The sequence below is a fragment of the Orycteropus afer genome, unplaced genomic scaffold (assembly GCF_000298275.1).
Source record: "Orycteropus afer afer isolate SDZICR_OR568_19922 unplaced genomic scaffold, OryAfe1.0 scaffold00014, whole genome shotgun sequence".
Taxonomy (NCBI): domain Eukaryota; kingdom Metazoa; phylum Chordata; class Mammalia; order Tubulidentata; family Orycteropodidae; genus Orycteropus; species Orycteropus afer.
The window spans coordinates 18981637-19000767 of record NW_006921601.1 but is presented as its reverse complement, the minus strand read 5'-3'; the positions used below and the strand labels follow the sequence as shown (position 1 = coordinate 19000767).

The following is a 19131-nucleotide window of genomic DNA, read 5'->3' as shown; positions in this document are numbered from 1 at the left end:
TTGAACCACCAGCCTTCTGGTTAGCAGTCAAGTGCTTTAGGCACTACGCTACCAGAGCTATATATAGATATAGATATAGATATAGATATAGATAGATATATACACACACACATACATACATATATATGTGTGTGTGTATGTATATACACACACATACACACACACATTAGGAGATCTAGTGGCATAGTGTCCAAGGCATTTGACTGCAAACCAGAAGGCTGGTGGTTCAAACCCACCAGCCACTCATCAGAAGGAAGACTGGGCAATCTACTTCTGTAGTGATACTGTCTCGGAAACCCAAGGAGGGGTTGCTATGAGTCAGAGCTGACTCCATAGTAGTGAGTTTTTTGAGTTTTGATATATATATCATATAAGGGAGACATCTGGGTATGGGTATTGTCTATACAACTCCACATGCTCCTGGTGAAGAACCACTGGACATGTGCCTAGGGTCATGCAGCTTTTCCAAGTAGGGTCTAGAGAATGCACAATTCTTTTAACAGTGCTATTTCCACCTCACCACACTGAAATCACATGCTATGGTGACTCCAGTGGTCAAAATGGATTTACTCAAGGAATATCTGACATACAAACACTTGTTCACATGCACATACACATGAATGCCCACACACACATGCATATATCACACATGCATGCACTCACATGCACAAACATCAGCTCATCCCCTTTCAGTCATCTGTTCAGACTATGGGGATGGCTGTCCTGCCTTTGGTGAAGGGAGCAGGAAGGGTTTCACAGCCATTCATCAAAAGGGCTAGGATGGAACTGCCTCAGACCCTGAAAGATGATATCTCTACCAGCCCAGAGCACATCAGGCAGAGTGGGGAGCTGAGATCCTCTAATCCTGGGCTCCCAGGTTGAAAACTGGGTTTCCCTTCCTTCTGCAGTTACCAGGTAGACTAAAGCCACTTGTCATGAGGACCAATGGTTAGTCACAATGCCCAGTTCATAGGTGAATAAGCCAGAGGCGTGTCAGAGATGAAGCAGACATGGAGTGGTTACCAATTCTGGAATCATCTTTTATGAGGTCCTTTCTAGGGTGGCACATCTAGGTTGTCCATCTCTCCTACCCCCAATCACAAAGGGGTTATTAGAGGCAATGGGGCCTGTGCCTCCAGACAGGGGTGGTGACAGGGGTGGGAGGAGGACTTGTCAGGTATTTCTTCTGAAGAGGTTGAGGGCATAAAGGCTCTTCTGCTTCTCAAATTTTAATTTGCCTATGAATCATCCAGGAGTCTTACTGAAATGCAGGGTCTGATTCAGAAGGTCTGCAGCAAGGCCAGGGACTCTCCATTTCTAACAAGGGCAATGCAGCTGGTCCACAAATCATATTTTTTATTATAAAGAGTTTAGAGAACAAAAAGGTGGCAAAGAAAGAAAGAGAATAGGTGAAGACAAAGTAGAACCAGGAGATGTTGATAAATCCAATTCCCATCTCCCTAAACTACTGTGTGCATGTCAGAGCCATCTCTAACCATAAGGTAAAAGTCTACTCATAGGATAAGCGTCCTTCAACCTGAGCAAAAATATTACCTTTTCCCAGCCAGCCTGGCTCACTCACTCTTTGCACTAAGACTTGAATCTGTACGAACTCCTAAAGAAGCAAAATTGTCAAATGGACAACATTCTGACCAATTAGCACCTTAAGGGAGACATTAGAGATTCCATAGTAGAGTCTGGAAAAATGATGTAAATAAGAACCCTGGACAAGGAGTTAGCCTGAGCTCTGCCTGAAACCTGGCAAAGCCTATGTTGTAGTCCATTCAATAAATATTTAGTAAGCACTTATTAAGGGCTGGGTGTGGTTCTAGGTACAGGGGCTATAGCTGTGAATAACATAGGCAGAGCCCTTGCTCTCATGGAGTTGACGCCTAGTAGAGGAAGATACATGATAAACAAATACATACACACCAGAAGGAAAACAGCTTTGGCTCTGGAGAAAAATAAAACAAGGCAAGGTGATATAAAAAGGTAGATGAGCATTAATTATTTTATGGAGGGTGGTCAGAAATGGAAAGAATGCTGGTGACATGGTGGTTAAGCACTTATCTGCTAACTGGAAGATTAGTGGTTCAAACCCACCAGCTGCTCCATGGGACGAACATGTGGCAGTCTACTTCTGTAAAAATTTACAGCTTTAGAAACCCAATGAGGCAGTTCTACCCTGTTCTATATGGTAGCTGTAACTCAGAATCAACTCAACAGCAATAGGTTTTTTGGTTTGGAGTCAGAAAATGGACCTCTGAGAAGGTGACATCTGAGCACAGACTGAAGGTGAGAAAGTGAGTCATGTCACTATCTGGGGAAGGACATTCCAAGCAGAAAGAACAGCAAGTGCAAAGGCCCTGAGGCTCAGCTTCCTCATCTATGAAATGAGCAGGCTCAGCTGCAACCAAAAAGTTGACAGTTCAAACCCAGCAGTGCCACAGGAGAAAGACCTGACCATCTGCTCCCGTAAAGACTACAGCCTAGAAAATCTTATGCAGCAGTTCTGCTCTGTCACATGAGGTCGCTATGAGTTGAACTCGGCTCGACAGCACCTAAGAACAACAAGGAAAACAGGGTCTCTGTGAGCTAGCTCAAGGTTCTGGAGCTGGTACTGCTCTGAGTCAGGAATAGGGAGGCTCTGGAGGGTCAGGGTAAATGACCTGTCCTGTGTGAACAGGCCAGACGGTGAAACTACTGTCACAGCTCCCTCCTTTTTCACAGCCATACAGGCCTCCCTTTCTAACTCTTTTCAAGAGAAAATGCCAGTTGTTTTTAAGAAACAAAAATAATCTGTCCTGTTAAGGGAGAGATATTTTAAAACCACTGAATGGATTTTTCCTTCCCTGTTCTTTTTTTTTTTTTTTAATTGATACATATTCTTTCCTTCTAGTTCTAAAATAAGCACCCGTCTGCCCATATGTGAATCCAAAGGCAACACAGTCCAGAATGGCATGGGCCTGGGGAGAGCCAGGCCGAGGTCACTTGGAAGCCACTAGACCCGTAGAATGCACCATGGCGGCCCAGCCAGCCTGGCCTCACCCATGGTCTGCTTCCTCCAAATTCAGGTGACGAGACGCTCTTAAAAACAGCCATGGAATGTGGTGAGAGTTGGCACTGGCAAATGACAAATTTCTGACTGAATTCCAGTTCTTCAGAATGGAAAACCAGCAGCTTCCTGTTACAAAATGTACCAAGAGTTCATGCCTAATACATGGGTGTGGGCAATTCATATATGTCAAGTGTAAATTTTGTGAAAAATATAACAAAGCCAGCACATCGGTAGCAAGGTAAACATTTCTGGGGACTAGGTAAAATTTATATAGGTTTCTGCTCAGCACTCCAGAGAAAGAATGATTCCAAATGAGTAAGAAACAAGAACCAAAGGGGAAAGCCAGGCAGTTCACCAGGCAGCCAGGAGTCACTGAGTGCTCATGGAGATCTGCAATTGAAGAGTGACTGCTTCCAGGAACTAGAAAATTTGTCCTTCCCCATTAGAGAGAGCCACCTTTTCAATGAACAGAGCCCCAGGCTGCTTTAGAAGGCAATCTGCAGTTGTTAGGTGGCATGGAGTTGATTCTAAATCACGGTGACCCCATGTGTATAGAATGGAACTGCAGCGTAGGCTTTTCAACGCTGTGACCTTTTGGAAGCAGATCATCAGGCCTTCCTTCTGAGGTACCTCTGGATGGGTGTGACCTGCTACCTGCTCTGTCAGTAGACTAGTGCTTAATCATTTGCACCATCCAGGGACTCCTGGAAGACAAGTCTAGCTGGGTTTTACCACTTCTCACTTGCTGGACCTTAAGTTGCTTCTCCTCTCTGTGCCCTAAGTTTCTCTTCTCCACCCTCAACTAGATTTGGGATTCATAGACGCAGCAGAGAGGGAGCAGCTCAGGTGGGTAAGGATGCAGTCTCGGCAGTCCCCGCCTGAGTTGTAGGCCTGGCTCCACCTCTTTCCAGGCAGGTGAATTTGAGCGAGTTGCTTATGTTCTCTGTACCTTGGTTCACCTGTAAAATGGTAACAATAACAGAAGTACCTTCCTCTAAGGTTATTGTTTTTGATGATTAAATGACAAAATCCATACAAAATGCTTAGAATGTGGTTTCCAGGGGTTGAGGGGAAGCAGAAAATCAGGAAGGACTGCTTAACAGGTAAAGGGCTTTCTTTTGGGGTGATGAAAATGTTTTAGAATTTGATACAGGTGGTGGTTGCGCAACACTGTAATGTGCTAAGTGCCACTGAATCGTATACTTCAAAATAATTAATTTTATGCTATGTCAATCTCACTTCAATTTTTTTTTTTTTTATGTTTAGAATAGTGCCTGGCACATAGTCAAGTGCTCACTAAATGATGTTAATCTTATCTATTCCAAGCCAGGCACTTTGTCACACTAATTACATTAATCTGCATAACCCTTTAAAATGCTATTATTCTTCCTGGGAAAACTGAGGCCTGATAGGGCTGACTTGTCCAAGCTGCAGTTCAATAATTATTTACTGAGTGCCTACCATGTTCTAGGCTCCAACTAGCACTGGTAAAGTTAGACAGCTAGTAAACAAATAGGGAGGTAGGATTGTAATCATGGTCTCTCTGATTTCCAGCTTTGGGGGGGTGGGGTCTAAGAGGTGAAGGCCCTGGGTGGTACAAATGATTAGTGCTAGGCTACTAACCAAAAGCTTGGTGGTTTGAATCCATCCAGAGGTCCGTAGGAAGAAAAGTCTGGCAATCTACTTTCAAAGGGTCAACTTGTTGCTGTTGAATACATTCCAAATCATGGCAGCCCCAAGTGTCTGAAAGGTCAGAGCCACTGATAACCTCTGTGTTAGATTGGGTTCTCTAGAGAAACACAAAAAAAACCCAGCAAGGTATATATATATATATTTAGAGAGAGAGAGAGAGAGAGAGAGAGAGAGAGATTTATCTTAGGCAAATAGCTCACAAGCGTATAGAAGCCGACAAGTCCAAGCTGCAAAGTCCGTCTCTGTAGGTGGTGGGGCTTGCAGCCGCCTTTGTTTCCCGCAAGCACAGCGGAGCCGAGAGATTCAAGCTGGCATGCAGTATATTGGTTGTTGTTTCCAATAAAAGATGAATCCGAGATCTCCAGGGGAGCGGTGAGCCGCTCACTCAAGGAAGTCTGTAGTTCGGAATGCCGTTCTTCCAGATTGTCCTTGGAATATCATTGCAAGCAGGCCCCTAGGGAAACTCCCCTTGGGCAGACTGGCCACTCAGAACTCAGTCATCTGATCCCATCATGGGTACAACCACCCAGAACTGGGGTCCAGCCAAGTTGACACACAGCTCCAACCATCACAACCTCAAAGGCATTTCTACTCTGAAAGACAGGGGGATGCCATGAGGCAGAATCAACTTAACACCAACTGGTTTTGCCTTTAAGAAGCTGGCAGAAAGAGCATAGATTTGAAATCAGAGAGTCCTAATACTGGTTCTACCACTGACCAATTATGTGGTCTTGGTCAAGTTACTAACCTCTGAGTTTCATACATAAAAGGCATGCGACATCACAGGTCTTATTGGATTGTTGCGAGGCTTAAATATAGTGTCTGACCCATGGGAGGTGTACAAGGGTAGCCTGTTGTCACATTTATACCATCCACAAAGAGGTCATAGTTATCTGATTCACTGAGTCAAAGCAAAGGCTTTCTAATATGAAGGAATTATGAAAACTCAGCTTACTTACTTGGTAAATGAAGGAAAATGAACATAGCATTGGGCTTGTTCCAATTCTTTAAACCATCATCCCCTTCAGAGTGGAACATTGGATTACCATGAGTGAGGTTTAAAGAACACCGGAGAAGGAGTCAGCGGACATGGGCTGCAGTTTTTGCTCTGCTCCACTGAGCTGGGTAACCTTAGGTATGTCACACCCCTCTCTGGACCACAGTTTTGCATTTGAACAATGCAATCTGAAGTCCTGAGTCTCTACTCCTTAGGGGCTTATATCACTAAGCCAACAACTAAAGACTCATCACTAATTTTGTCACCTAAACCAAAACCAAACCCACTGCCATCAAGTCTAACTAATAGAAACCCTGTAGGACAGTAGAAGTGCCCCATAGGGTTTCCAAGCCTATAAATCTTGATGGAAGCAGACTGTAACATCTTTCTTCCATGGAATGGATGATAGGTTTGAACCATCAACCTTTCAGTTAACAGTGAAGCACTTAACCACTGCACTACCAGGTCACCTAGTGCTTTATTCCTCCAGTGCTTGCCTTCTTCAGTCCAGAGAGGGCTAACAAAAAAGGTTCAACCATGGGGTGATCTGACAGCTCTGCGACACTTGCAGCCCACACATTTTGATGTAAACATGTGTCACTTCCAGGTCTGAAAAGAATCAAAACAATTCAGCACAAAATGAGGACTTTCTGCAGAGCTGTGCTGAACAGTATCTGGCAGGAGGGATGGATGGAAATGAGGTCCTCCAGCTGTCAGGCACATAGGCCCCACTGATCCAGCAGCACAGGGGTGACCTGGGGGACAGCAGTGACAGCAGTGGGAGGAGATCATGCTCAGATCACAGCAGGATGTGGGCAAAGCCAAATGAGGCTCCTCATACTATAGACATGAAACTCTTGGTGACAGGCAGGGATAGGCACAGCAGGTCTGACCCAAAAGAGCCAGCAAGGAGGGCCAAGGCCAGGGAAATGGGGGACAGGCTCCAAGAAGAGGGTTTAGAGATTTGATTGTCTAAATCAGCACCTTAGCATGGCCTGCTCCAATTACTGGCAGAAGAAGATAGTGGTTAAAAGCACAAGTTTTAGGATTACAAAGAATTGGCTTCAAATATTGCCCTAGTCCATACTAACTGTGGACTAGAACAAGTCCCTCAACCTCTCTCAGGCTAACTCCTCATTGACTCTTCATTTTTCTCTTCTCTGATAAATCCAGATCAATAATATTGGCTCAGAAAGTCAGTGTGAAGATTAAATGAGACAATTTACATAAATGGCACATTAATGGGTAGCATAGTGCCTAAGGCACTTGACTGCTAACCAGGAGGCTGGCGGTTCAAACTCACCAGCCACTCCTCGGAAGGAAGGTTGGGCAATCCTACTTCCGTAGTGATACCTGCCTCAGAAACCCAAGGAGGGGTCGCTATGAGTCGGGGCCGACTTGACGGCAAATAACAACAACAACAACAGAATCATTATTCTGAGCAGCCTTGACCTGTCCTTAAAGAAAGAAAGAAATTCTGACTCATAGTAACCCCATGTGTGTCACAGTAGAACTCTGCCCCACAGGGTTCTCAATGGATGACTTTTTGGAAGAATTTGGCAGATCTATTTTCCAAGGTACCTATGGGTGGACCCCAACCTCCGACCTTTTGGTTAGCAGCAGAGTGTGTTAACCATTTGCATCATCCAGGGACTCTAGTCCCATCATAGGCCTCTCTACACCCTTCCCTTTTCCTGACCAATCAAAACCCTTCCTCAAGTCCTCCTTCCCACCAAAGCCCACGGTGTTCTCTCCCCTGTCAGCCATTCCAGCCTACTATACTACCATTTTCATACCCTGATAGATATTCTTCCTTTGGAACAACCAAATAGTCCAGACATTGTAAACAGGCTTTTGTAAAGGATCTGCTGCCTCCTTCTACCCAGCCAGATCAGGTGACTTTCCCTAAGACCCTGTGTTGAGACCTTTGATACTGACCTCTGCCAGTGTTCAGGGTGCCCACCCTGTATTTCCTACACTTGGCCATTGACCACCACATGACCTTCTTGGCTTATATCCCAAGTGGGAGCTCTGCAGGATTGACATGGTGTAGCCACAGCTTCATGCATACAGATGGTGCTCAAGATTCACCTTCCTCATTCTTGTTTTTTAATTCCTTATCTTCTGCCCACCGTTCTTTTCTTCTGCAAATATTGACTAAGCACCTACTATATGCAGATCCTGTGCTGGTACCAGCAGGGATCAAAACAGACCTCATGGAAGTCATGGTCCAGACTGTGGGGACTCCAGAACAGACTATGTGAGCACCTAGAAGAAATAATGCATCTTGATCATGGTGGTGATGGAAAACTTCCTGGAGGAGGTGACATTACAGCTTAACTTTAATGGGTAAAGGGTGAATAGGATGAAAAGCCAGCAAAGGAGACCCAAATGGTTGGGAAGGAAAGAGGTTTGAAGCAGAGAAAAGAGTTTGCTTTTACTCATACTCCTAACCTTCTCAATACCTGGAATAGTAGAATTCAGTCAGTGTGTTTGTTTTCTTTTAAATTTCTTTATTTAAAAAAAAAATTCTTTTATATTTACCACCTTGGAAACAGATTCATGCAAGAGATTACTGAATCAAATTGTATCTTATGATTTCCATAAAATGTCACAAACCATTCTCATGAAAGAACAAGGAATTAAGCCAAGAGTCTCATACTACATCAGAAAGGAGAGTAGGAGTCCAGATCCTAAACCTAGTGAAACAAACTTGGCCAGGCTATTGCAAGTACATTTAAGGGGGGGGGGGAGTCTTATTTCATTTATATTCTCATGGGTTCACCATAGATGTCAAGGGGATTGGTAAAATACACTGTTCAGCTAGGGCTTTGTTATATTTCCCAACATTTGATTTAGAAAAATTCCAAAACTACAAAAAAGTTGAAAGAATTACATGTATGTTCTTCACTTAGATTCACCAGTTGTTAACATTTTATGACATTTTTTTTTCCATCTCTCTGCAAAGATACTAAAACTGTTGCTATTAAATTGATTCCAACTCATAGAGACCCTATAGGACAGAGTAGAACTGCCCCCACAGAGTTTCCAAGGCTATAACCTTTATGGAAGCAGACTGCCACATCTTTCTCCCATGGAGCAACTTGTGGGTTTAAACAACCAACCTCTTGGTTATCAGCTAAGCACTTTAACTACTGCACTACCAGGATTCCTTCTCTCCAGATATAATCACCTTTTAAAAAACAACAGAAACAACAACAACAACAACAAAAATTTAAGAATGAGTTGCTGATATCAGGGCACTTCACCTCTAAATACTTCAAAATGTATCTCCCAAGAGAAAGGACATTTTCTCACATATCCATTAATATTGATAGAATAATACTAAACCAAACCCACTGCCACTAAGGGGATTTCAACTCATAGTAACCCTGTAGGTCAGAACTTGTCAGGGTTCTCAAGGCTGTAAATCTTTACAGAAGCTGATTGCCACATCTTGCTCCCATGGAGCTGGTGGGTTCGAACTGCCAAGCTTTTTTAGTTAGTAGCTGATTGCTTTAACTACTGTGCCACTGGGGCTCCTGACAGAATAATACTGTGTAATTTACCTTCGAATTTCTCTAACTGTCTCCAACATTGCCTTTCTGGCTCTTGTGGTTTTGCCCATCCGGAACCTAGTCAAGGATCTCTCATTGGGTTTGGTTGTGGTATTTCTTGGTACCCTTTCCTAAAATAATCCCCCAACTGTCTTCTTAATTTTTTGTCTTTCATGATGTTGACAGTTTTGAAAATTCCAGAGCTCTTCTCTTAAAGAATGATCCACAATCTAGAATCATTTCTGTTTGCTTCCTCATGCCAACAAATGATTCTAATCCAATTCCCCACTTTTTCCCTTCCTCTGTTCTGAGTCACCCCTATCAATTATGATCAATGATAATACTTAGTGGGCAAAGTAGTTATTGCTTTATGGCCTCAGAGGACTTGGACTATTACATATTGCAGGAGGGTTTAACTGATATTATTAAGCAAATAATATTTATTAAATATGGAAAGAATGTTGTATTTCCAAACTGGAGGGAAGGCCAAAATGGCAAATATACCAATCCAAAGGAAATTTTAAAGCAATTTACTTTGAAATAGTATTAACAATGCCTTCTCAGATGTTTTTTTAAAAGGGCATTCACACTCATTATTTAAGAACCTTGACTTTGGAGCAATCTGGGTTCGAATTCTGGGTCCACCATTTACCAGCTGTGCTACTTGGAAAAGTAGCTTAAACTCTCTCAGAAGGTATTTAGCTTCAATGATTTTTAACCCAGTGCCTTGTTCATAAATTTTGCACCTAGCCATCTCCACAAAAACTCTTTGAAGAAGATAGAGCAGGTATTATTCTCTCCATTTTACAGATGAGGCAAATGAAGCTTAGAAAGGCAATGTGATTAGTCGACAAACATGAAGCAAAGTGTCAAAAGAAAGAGTACTAGAACCAAAGTTGCTGACTCTGAGGACTGTCATTTCTGTTTCCCTTCAGGAAATAACATCTATCTCATGAGAATGTTGTGAGGATTAAATGAAACAATACATGAATGGTGCTTTGCATTACGCTGGTACAGAACCATGCTCAATCAGTGTCAGTTATTATTATAATTATCTTGATTGCATTGTGCTGCCATGAGTAACCAATTTTATTATAAAAAAGTTCCCTAGGAGGTGGGCTCATAACTATCTTGACCAAAGTCCCATTTCCACCCTATCTTCTACCCTCTCACTTAGATGCAGAGATTGGACTAAACCAAAATTCACAGAAGGCATTAAGGTTTCACTTGGAAGGAGAGAGTATTCTGAGGCTGCAGGACCATTGTCTGCAAGATACAAGAGAGGGACTGTTTTCCTTGGGAAAAGGGGCACTAAGTTATGAGTCATTCTTTCAGTTCTGTGTGGGCGACTTCGGGTTCCTGCAAAAACCTTTGTGTCACTCAGTATTGTCTTATGTGAACTCAAGCATGAAAGCCTGACCAAGTTTTGTTCTCAATATCACGTGGTCCTTTCTGACCAAGACATTCTAGGAACACATAGTCCATCCCCCTGAACACTGTGACCAAAAGACAAAGTCACCATTGAAGTAGGTCCTGTGGCTATGAAACACCACTGGGCAGCTGGCCATGACTTGGGGCACCTTAATGGCCAAACTGATCACCAGGCTTAGAGTCCAGCTCCCCATCACAACCATGCTAGCCACCAAGGAAGAGAACTTCCCTTCTACCTTCAGAAGGATCCATTGTTGTTGTTATGTGCTGTCAAATCAATTTTGACTCAGATACCTCATGTGACAGAGCAGAACTGTCCTATAGGGTTTTGTAGGCTGTTATCTTTACAGAAGCAGATCACTGCGTCTTTCTCTCATGGAGCCACTGGCTGGGTTCAAACTGCCAACTTTCCAGTTAGCCGCCAAGCTTTGAACCATTGTGCCACTAGTGCTCCTTTAAGGATCTATTGAAAGGGCCCAATCAATGGGAAATATTCCATTCTTGGTTCTGTCCTAGGTAGTGCCATCAGATTGGCCAGTGCCACTCAACCACCTCTACAGTGCTGGCTCAGACTGGATGTACAAAAGAGGTTCCTCACCAGTTTGATTTGCAGCACCCCCCTCAGCTTGATCGTGCTACAGAAATTTTACCAGAATGTGGGGGTTTCCTTCAACAACTCTGGATATGACCTCCTTGGAGGTCTGGCTATTGCTCTTAGTTTACCCTTATTCCCCAGTCATCTAACCAAAGCCCTGCTGTGCCCCTCGCTTTCCCAATGCAAACAAGCAAGCCATCTGTCCTTCCATGTAATCATTTGGGAGGCAGCAAGGTAGAATGGAAAGAACTTGAGCTTGGAGTGAGGCAGATCTGCATTCCAAACCTGGCTGTGACCTTGGGGAATGAAAACAGGCAATAACACACATTCCCTGCTTGTTATGTGCCACCCACTGTGTTCAGCAACCTACCTATATTATCTCACAGAATACTCACAGCCAACCTGTATGCATTACCATTTCTGCTCTATAGAAGAAGAAGCTAAGGTTTAGAGATGTTAACTAGGTTTAGAGATGTTAATTAACTTTGACCAAAGTCTGGATTCAAACTCAGGTCTGTCTCTCAATGAAGCCCAATCCTGCATGTAACATGACCTCCAAGTGATAACTTTGACCATTTTACATGGCTTCTTGTGCCTCATATTAAAAGATACTTATATAAAGAACACTGCAGACTACTTGGCACATAGCAGATGCTCCATCAATACCCCCTTCCTTGCTGCTGAGGCTGATTCTAACTTATAAAAATGTCTGACCTTAAGCCAAATTCTCATTTAGTTGATCAGCTTTTTCAGACTGGCTTCAGAAACTTCAGTTAGGTCTGATTAAAACATCTCTCTCAAGGTTACATCCTTCATGTCTTATACATAAATAAATGCGACACAGTAATTTGTGTGTCAGTCTTGGTCACCCAGAAAGAAAGTGTGAGAAATGGGAAGCAAGCCTAGCTGTTCTGAAACCTAGAAATTGGGTTCCTCTAGCTGCGTCTTTGATGTGTATGCTTACATGTCTGCAGTAAGCTGTTCCATGTGTATATATTTGTACATTGGTGTGTGTGTGTATCCAGAAGTAGATGTGTTTATATACATATATATACACACATATAATGATACCCTAAATAAGCCACTAGTACCACCCTTAAAGTATCTTTAGAAAATGAACCCATAGAATAAGCAGTAATATGTGAACTATAAACATTCTTATATGTTGGCAGATAACCACACTGCACATTTCCCTCCAAGAACAGAGAAAGAGAAAAAAGGGAATAACACAATAGCAAAAATATGCACTAATCAAATCCATAATCAGCTTTGATGATGGAGCAAGTGTTCTAATCAAAACATAGTGGGGCAAAGTTGCAACAGGTTGTATGCTTGGAGCTGCGCTCTCTTCCCAGGGGCCTTGTTCTTGCTTTCTTTTAAACATCTAACACACCCACAGAGGATTTCAATCACTTCTAATTACTTTTTTGAAGAAATGAGTTGCAAGTTGAGCACTAGCTGCTAAAAGTAGGAAATAGCAAAGTATTATATACTCTTTTTTCCCCTACACAACTGCATCTTTAAAATAGGTTATAGGTTCCCCTCAAATAACTCAAAAGCATTTCTTATCTTAAGGGCAGCCGGACAGGATTTCTGAGCTAACACAGAACATGTCTCTTAAACAAATTTGCACATGGTCCTAATTTATATGACATGCTAACAGAGCAGACACTATAAATGTTCATTTTGGAGGGAAGGCCCAGGTACCGCAGGACCAGGAAGGGAATTCAGAATGCATATTCCGCTGCAGAGCACCCTTTCCTCCACTGGGGGTCAAGACTCAGCTGTGATTTTGTGGGAAAGATTCAAGGGGAGGCTCTTGTGGGGTTGAAAGTGGGGTTGCACCTAACAGCTACTGGTTGATGAGTTAGCTCGTGTTATACTTTATGCAGATAGAAAGTAGGTCTGGGGGTGAAGGGGCTGTCACTGGCTGAAGAGAGTTGTGCATAATACTACAAGGCATGAGAACCACCTCCTTTCTTGTGTAACTACCACATTGAATATGTTCGACTGAAGTTAATAATAATAATCACTTATTTCCCAAGGGTCTTCTGTGAAGCAGGTCTTTCATGGATACCATGTCCCCAAACAAAGAAACCAAACTCACTGTGAAGTGATACAACCACTGTGGAAAGCAATATGGCAATTCCTTAGAAAGCTGGAATTGGAGATACCATTTGACACAGCAATCCCATTACTAGGTATATATCCTAGAGAGGTGAGAGCCAGGACAGGAACAGATATATGCACACCCATATTCATCACAGCACTGTTTGCAGTGGCAAGAGGATGGAGGCAACCTATGTGCCCATCAACAGAGGAGTGGATGAGTAAGCTGTGGTGCATACACACAATGGAGTGCTATGCAGCACTGAGGGGTGATGTGGAGTCTGCAAAGTGCTGCATGGTGTGGAAAGACTTGGACGACATTGTGCTGACTGAAGGCAGCCACAGAAGGACAAATATAGTATTAGTTCATTGTTGTGGAGGGTCACGGAAAGGTTCATATATGGAGGGAAACTTTCTTTGTTGGTTGCCAGGGGTGGGAGGGGGGGAACACTGGAAAAAATGCATTGACCTATGTCACTTTAGTTTTATGTATTTCACTGTACATAAACTATATTTCAATAAATGCATTAAAAATTTTTCAAAAAAAAAAACCAAACTCACTGCTTTCAAGTTATATCACTATGGAAACAGATTACCCAACCTTCCTTCCAAGGAGTGGCTGGTGGATTTGAACCACCAGACTGCTGGTTAATAGTCAAATGCCTTAGGCACTAGGCCACCAGACCATCTCCCCAGCTCCTCACAACCACCTGCATGTTCCGAATGCGTATCCATCAAGAAGTCAGCATGCAAATTCAATACTTTGACTGCAAAGCCTTTGTTCTTTCCTTACCATCACCTTTTTGACAGGAAGATACCAGCTTCCCTCCAACCACCCAGTTTGTTTGAAGCCACCTAGTTTGTGGTATTTTGTTATGGCAGCTGTAGGAAACTAAATAGAGTTAATAAACCTCCCTTTGCCTCTGTATCCTCATGTGTAAAATGGGGATAATACTTATCTCATTGGGCTGTTGTGAGGATAAAATGAACCATTTTATAAAAATCCTTAGAACAAATCCTGGCCCATGAAGTGTTAAGTATTTGCCATTATTATTGCTGTTGTTATTATTAGGTTAATAGGTTGCTATTGTTATAGAAAATGGATATGGCACACCTGCTTTAAGGATTATTTGAAGATGAAATGAGATCATATGTAAAGAGCCTGGCATATCAGGCATTCAACAAATGGTCTTGCCCTTCCCTCATCTTCCCAGTGCGGCTGGCACTGTACCAGATACATGATAGATGCACACCACCAATATACATCTGACTTTAAAGCTTGTGCTATTAACCATTATACAATCAGCCTCCTGCCAAAACTCCACTGAATAAAAGAAGAGACGGAGGCTCTGAGGCATCATTTCCCATTTAACTCATCATTTCTCAAATATCCTCCAATGATATATACTAGCTTGGAGGTCAGAGAATTACCAGATTTCAAGTCAGACACAGTCCTCAAGCTATAATCAGGAGGCTTTCCTGAAGGCTGGGTGGACATGATGTAAGTCAGAGTTTGGGTTGTCCAAAGAAAGCCAGACCCCTTTTGCCAAAGTGTGATACCAGGATGAGGATATGAGGAGAACAAGAGTCAGCCCCCTGCCACTGGTACAAGCCCCTAGGGAACCCCACACATTGATAAGGAGAAAATAGGCAGGTAAAAATCAGGATAGTCCACTGGGAAGTGGCCAGTTTCCTCAGCAGTCCATCCATACCATCTCTGTGGTCAATGCACAAGGACCCTCTAAGGGCAAGAGACAGGGAACTGGAGGAATTCTGGGAATTGTGGGCAAAGGGTGAGGGAGGGAACAGACCATGCCAGCCCTTTGGGGGAAGCTGGGGAACATTTTTCAAGGGAGACAATGACAAATCTTCTTTCCAGAGCTTGCCCACTTCAGATATTCCGATAATGTTTGTTAAATGAAGGGTCAAATAGGCAAAGGGTAGAACAGCTGTCTGGATTTGAACAACCTCGGCCTCTATTTTCCCTCTCATTCCTCAGTCCTCCTCATCAGCTCGAGAGTGTGTGTCACATCCTGAGTCACCATTCCAGCCTCCCATGCACCACCCACCACACCTCAAGCTCTACCGCTGAGGATGAAGGGGAAACCCCCTGCAGCAGTCTACCCCAACACTCATCCCATTTCAGACCCACTGGACAAGCCTTATGGACAGAAAAAGAGAGCAGAGCATACAATCCTCAAAGAGACAGGCCCCGAGAGCACTGGAGGAAATCTTGCCTTCCTCCCACACGCCATCACTCAAACCTGTCAGCTTCCAAAAATGTTTAGCAAGTGCACCAGCAAGGGGCTTGCTTATCAGCCTGGTGTGGGAGCTTAATCTGCTTTGAGGGCCTTCACCAGCCCAGAGTTCCAGAAGTCTGCTAACAATTAGCCTCCAGTTCCAGTCCCTCCACCAGCAAGGCTAGGAATGTGTTGAGCTCTAGCCTCTGATCAGAGAAAGCTCCAGGAGAAGGTGGAGACAGTGTCAGCAGAGAAATGCCTGCCAAGAGGGTCAGCTGGTCTGTTGCCACTACCCTGACACCAGCCCCAAACCACCTCCCCCTCTGCCTTTCCCGCCTCTCCTGACCGGGGACAGTCACATCCGTCAGGTCTGCCTGTCCCCAAAAGTCCCTGTTGACCGACTGCCAAGAAAATACACTCCCTCCTACCAGAACAGGGGAAAAAAAAGCAAGGAGGAGGGCAGGAGGCCAAGAAAACCCGATTGGCCCTTGCTGATTTCCTTAAAAGAGATTGCCTCCCCAGAGTCTGCCACCAGGCCGAATTGGGTGATGTAGGCTCTGTCTGGTACGGCAGAAGTCACCGTCTCCCTTCAGACCATCCCCTCACCCTTGCCAACTGACACCCTTGCCCACAGGCTACCCAGCACCATGATCTACCATCCAGGAAGGAGGGGCTTAGCTGTCTTAGAATGGCGGCCACCCTTACCCCCACCCCTACCGCCACAGCCAGCCAAGACGCTAGGAGTCTCCAGCTGCCTGTCTCAGTTGGTGAGTTCCGGGCACTCATACTGCAGCGGTAGCACCGTGCCCGGAATCCTGTCAGCCCTAGGAATGGGCAAGTCTCGCAAGCCATCTTCAAGCCAAGTAAGGCAGGTTCATCGCCTCCCCCAGCCCTTCTTTCCTGAATCTTGCAGCCAGGAAGCCAGAGGTGTGTGTGTTGGGGGGGGGGGGCGGAGGGGAGTCGAGCCCAATGGGAAAAGAGCAAGCCACCGATCCTCAGACCATTCATTGGCAGGGACATAACCTCTGCAGAACCGACAGACAAAACCATGCTTCTTGGAGCCAAGCCGGTGAACATGCAACACCTGACATTTCCAGTGGGGCACACGTTTCTTGAGAACACCTTGGCGGTGCCCACCAAAAGCCACCCGCAGGTGTGGCCGCACCGCGGGTCTCACAGAGCTCCTCAGGCAAACCTTGAGCACCAGGGCCACACCCACCAGCCACCAGCCAGCCCACTCTTCTCAGGCATCCCCAATTCTGCCGGCCTACGGCTCTGCGCCCTCCCAACCACAGGTCTTCCCTTTTCCTCATCTAGCTGTAGCATTCATCTAACCACCCCCAAAGTATGAACCCACCCGCCCCAGATAAGTAACCTGGCAGGCAGCGCCTCTCACCTGGGTATCGAACCCGTTTTCCACAGAGCCGCTCTTCCGCAGAGGGAGCCCCTCCCCCGCCGGCTCCTGCAGCCCTTGCGATTTCAGGGGAATCTGGCTTGGGTAGGAGGTCTTGCTCACCTCCACCTTGCTTCCTAACTTGAGGTAGCAGGGCTGGGGGCCGGCCCGGGCCGGGGGCACGTGCAGGATGGGCGCGGCGCTGTGCACCGGTTTGGGCAGTCCCGACTTCATTTTGGAGGCGACCAGGATGGCCGGCATCTTCTCCCGGGGCTTCGGTTTTCCCAGCACGTCCCTGGCAGCGGCGGCGGAGGCGACCGCTAAAGGCAGCGCGGGCAGCAGAGCAGGCGCCGGGCCTCGGCCCGCGGGGCGCCCACTAACAGCGGCGGAATAAAAAGTCCCGGGTCAGGGAACTCTGAGAGAACGGGCTAGGGTGGCTTTGGGGTGCCGCGATGAGAGCCCGGGACTGGAGACTGCGCTCAGCGGACCCCCACCTGGACAGATGCTGCAGCCGGGTCTCACGCCCCTCCTGGGCAGGCGCTCAAGAGCTCTCGGTGCTCAGGGGCTGCTGCCTCTTGCAATTTTCCTTCTGGAAAACCAAGGCTTGAACACCCATATTATCTTGTCACTGCATCTCCGAGGTGAGGAGTTCCCTCTGGAAGGGAGAGAGGCTGCGGGTGTGAGCGGACGAAGGGGCGAGCCGAGGTGCGAGGAACGGAGGAAGGAGAAGGCGGGCGCACCGAGCCCAAGACGTCTCAGCCGAAAGGTATAGCTAGCTACCTCCCTGCTCGCGAGCACCGCAATGTCACCCGCGTCGCAGAGGCGCGGCGAGAGCCCTCGAAAGGTCTCTCTTGGCGTGACAGTCACCGCTGCCCAAAAGCCCCCCGGACAGACAGCACCTTAGCACCTGCGGATCTGCACATGCTCCGTGCGCTATAGCGCAGCAAGGCTGTGGCCGTGGGGCGCGGACACCCGGACCCGCGGCTGGCGGGTTGGGCAGAGCTGCGCTCGTGAGCTGCAGCCGTGCTTTCCGAGAGGGCTGCGCTGGCTGCGGGGCTCCGCGCAGGGGAGTACAAGCTGCAGCCCGCGCGTCTGCGGCGCGCGCTGACAGCCCGGGCCGCCCTGGCGCACCCATTGGCTCGCTGAGGGCCAATCAGCGGCCGTGGTTCTGCCTGCAAAGGGGGCGTGGCCTCAACTCCACGGCAGCCGCCGAAACTCTGGGGCCTCGCTTGGCCGCAAGTACAAAGCCGGCTGGTGGTTGCTCTGCGGCACAGCTCCGGCCGCGCGCTTCCCTGCAGGCCGACACCCCCGCGTCCCTGAAGCCTTCTTTTGAAAAATGCCCTTTCGAACGCAAACGCCCGCCTGAGGAAGTGTGTTTGCTTTTTCAAATTGCTCAGGTCATCTTAACGGTTTGAAGCTTCCGGAGTACGCCTGCCGCCTTGCTGCCCCCCATCTGGCCTGGGTAGGGCCTCTCCTTGTCTCCTGCGTAAAGGACGCGCCAGCGATGTTGCCTGTTTTCTGCCCGCTCTTCGTGGCGGGCCGGGGGTGCCTCTCAATAGCTTCCTCTCCAGCTTTCAAAGGATGCATATTTCACTTAAATATTTGAAGTATTTATAGGCAAATACAATACCCAGGGAAATCTGCTGTCCAGAGACAGTTCCTCCTTGCAACCTACCACAGACTCTAAGAGTGGCGGAGGAAGCCAAGAGAAGGTTCCATGATCCCAGCAAACTCCTGCTAAACCAGGCAGTTTCATGTGGGAGTTCCTGCCCGCGTCTGGGACGCCCTGGCCCCACAGGTTCCTCGGCTTTAATTTGCCTGAGGATTTCTCCGTCGCTCTGGGTTCCATCCTGGTCGCGCTGGGTCAAAATATGGGAAAATTGAAAGGGAATTGAGGAATAATCCTGGCAGGCCAGAGTCCTTGAGGTTCATGGCCCCTACCCTGGAGAACTGCCTGGATTTAAATAGGACAAGTTCTTTAGAGTTATATGTATCCTTATAAAGTTCTGCTTTTCACATTTAGTAAGGTGGAGCATTGAGTGCATTTATGCAACGCGCT

General features: G+C 46.2%; 1 protein-coding gene across 1 annotated transcript in view; it reads right to left on the bottom strand.

The window, feature by feature from the left end:
- The window catches only part of NAV2 (neuron navigator 2), a 494616-nt gene extending 477283 nt beyond the window's left edge, over positions 1-17333 (bottom strand). Inside the window, exon 1 of the mRNA XM_007955845.2 lies at positions 17076-17333. Within this exon, the coding sequence (XP_007954036.1) occupies positions 17076-17333 (258 nt within the window). The remainder of the gene's footprint in view (positions 1-17075) is intronic.
- Positions 17334-19131: the final 1798 nt, after the last annotated feature.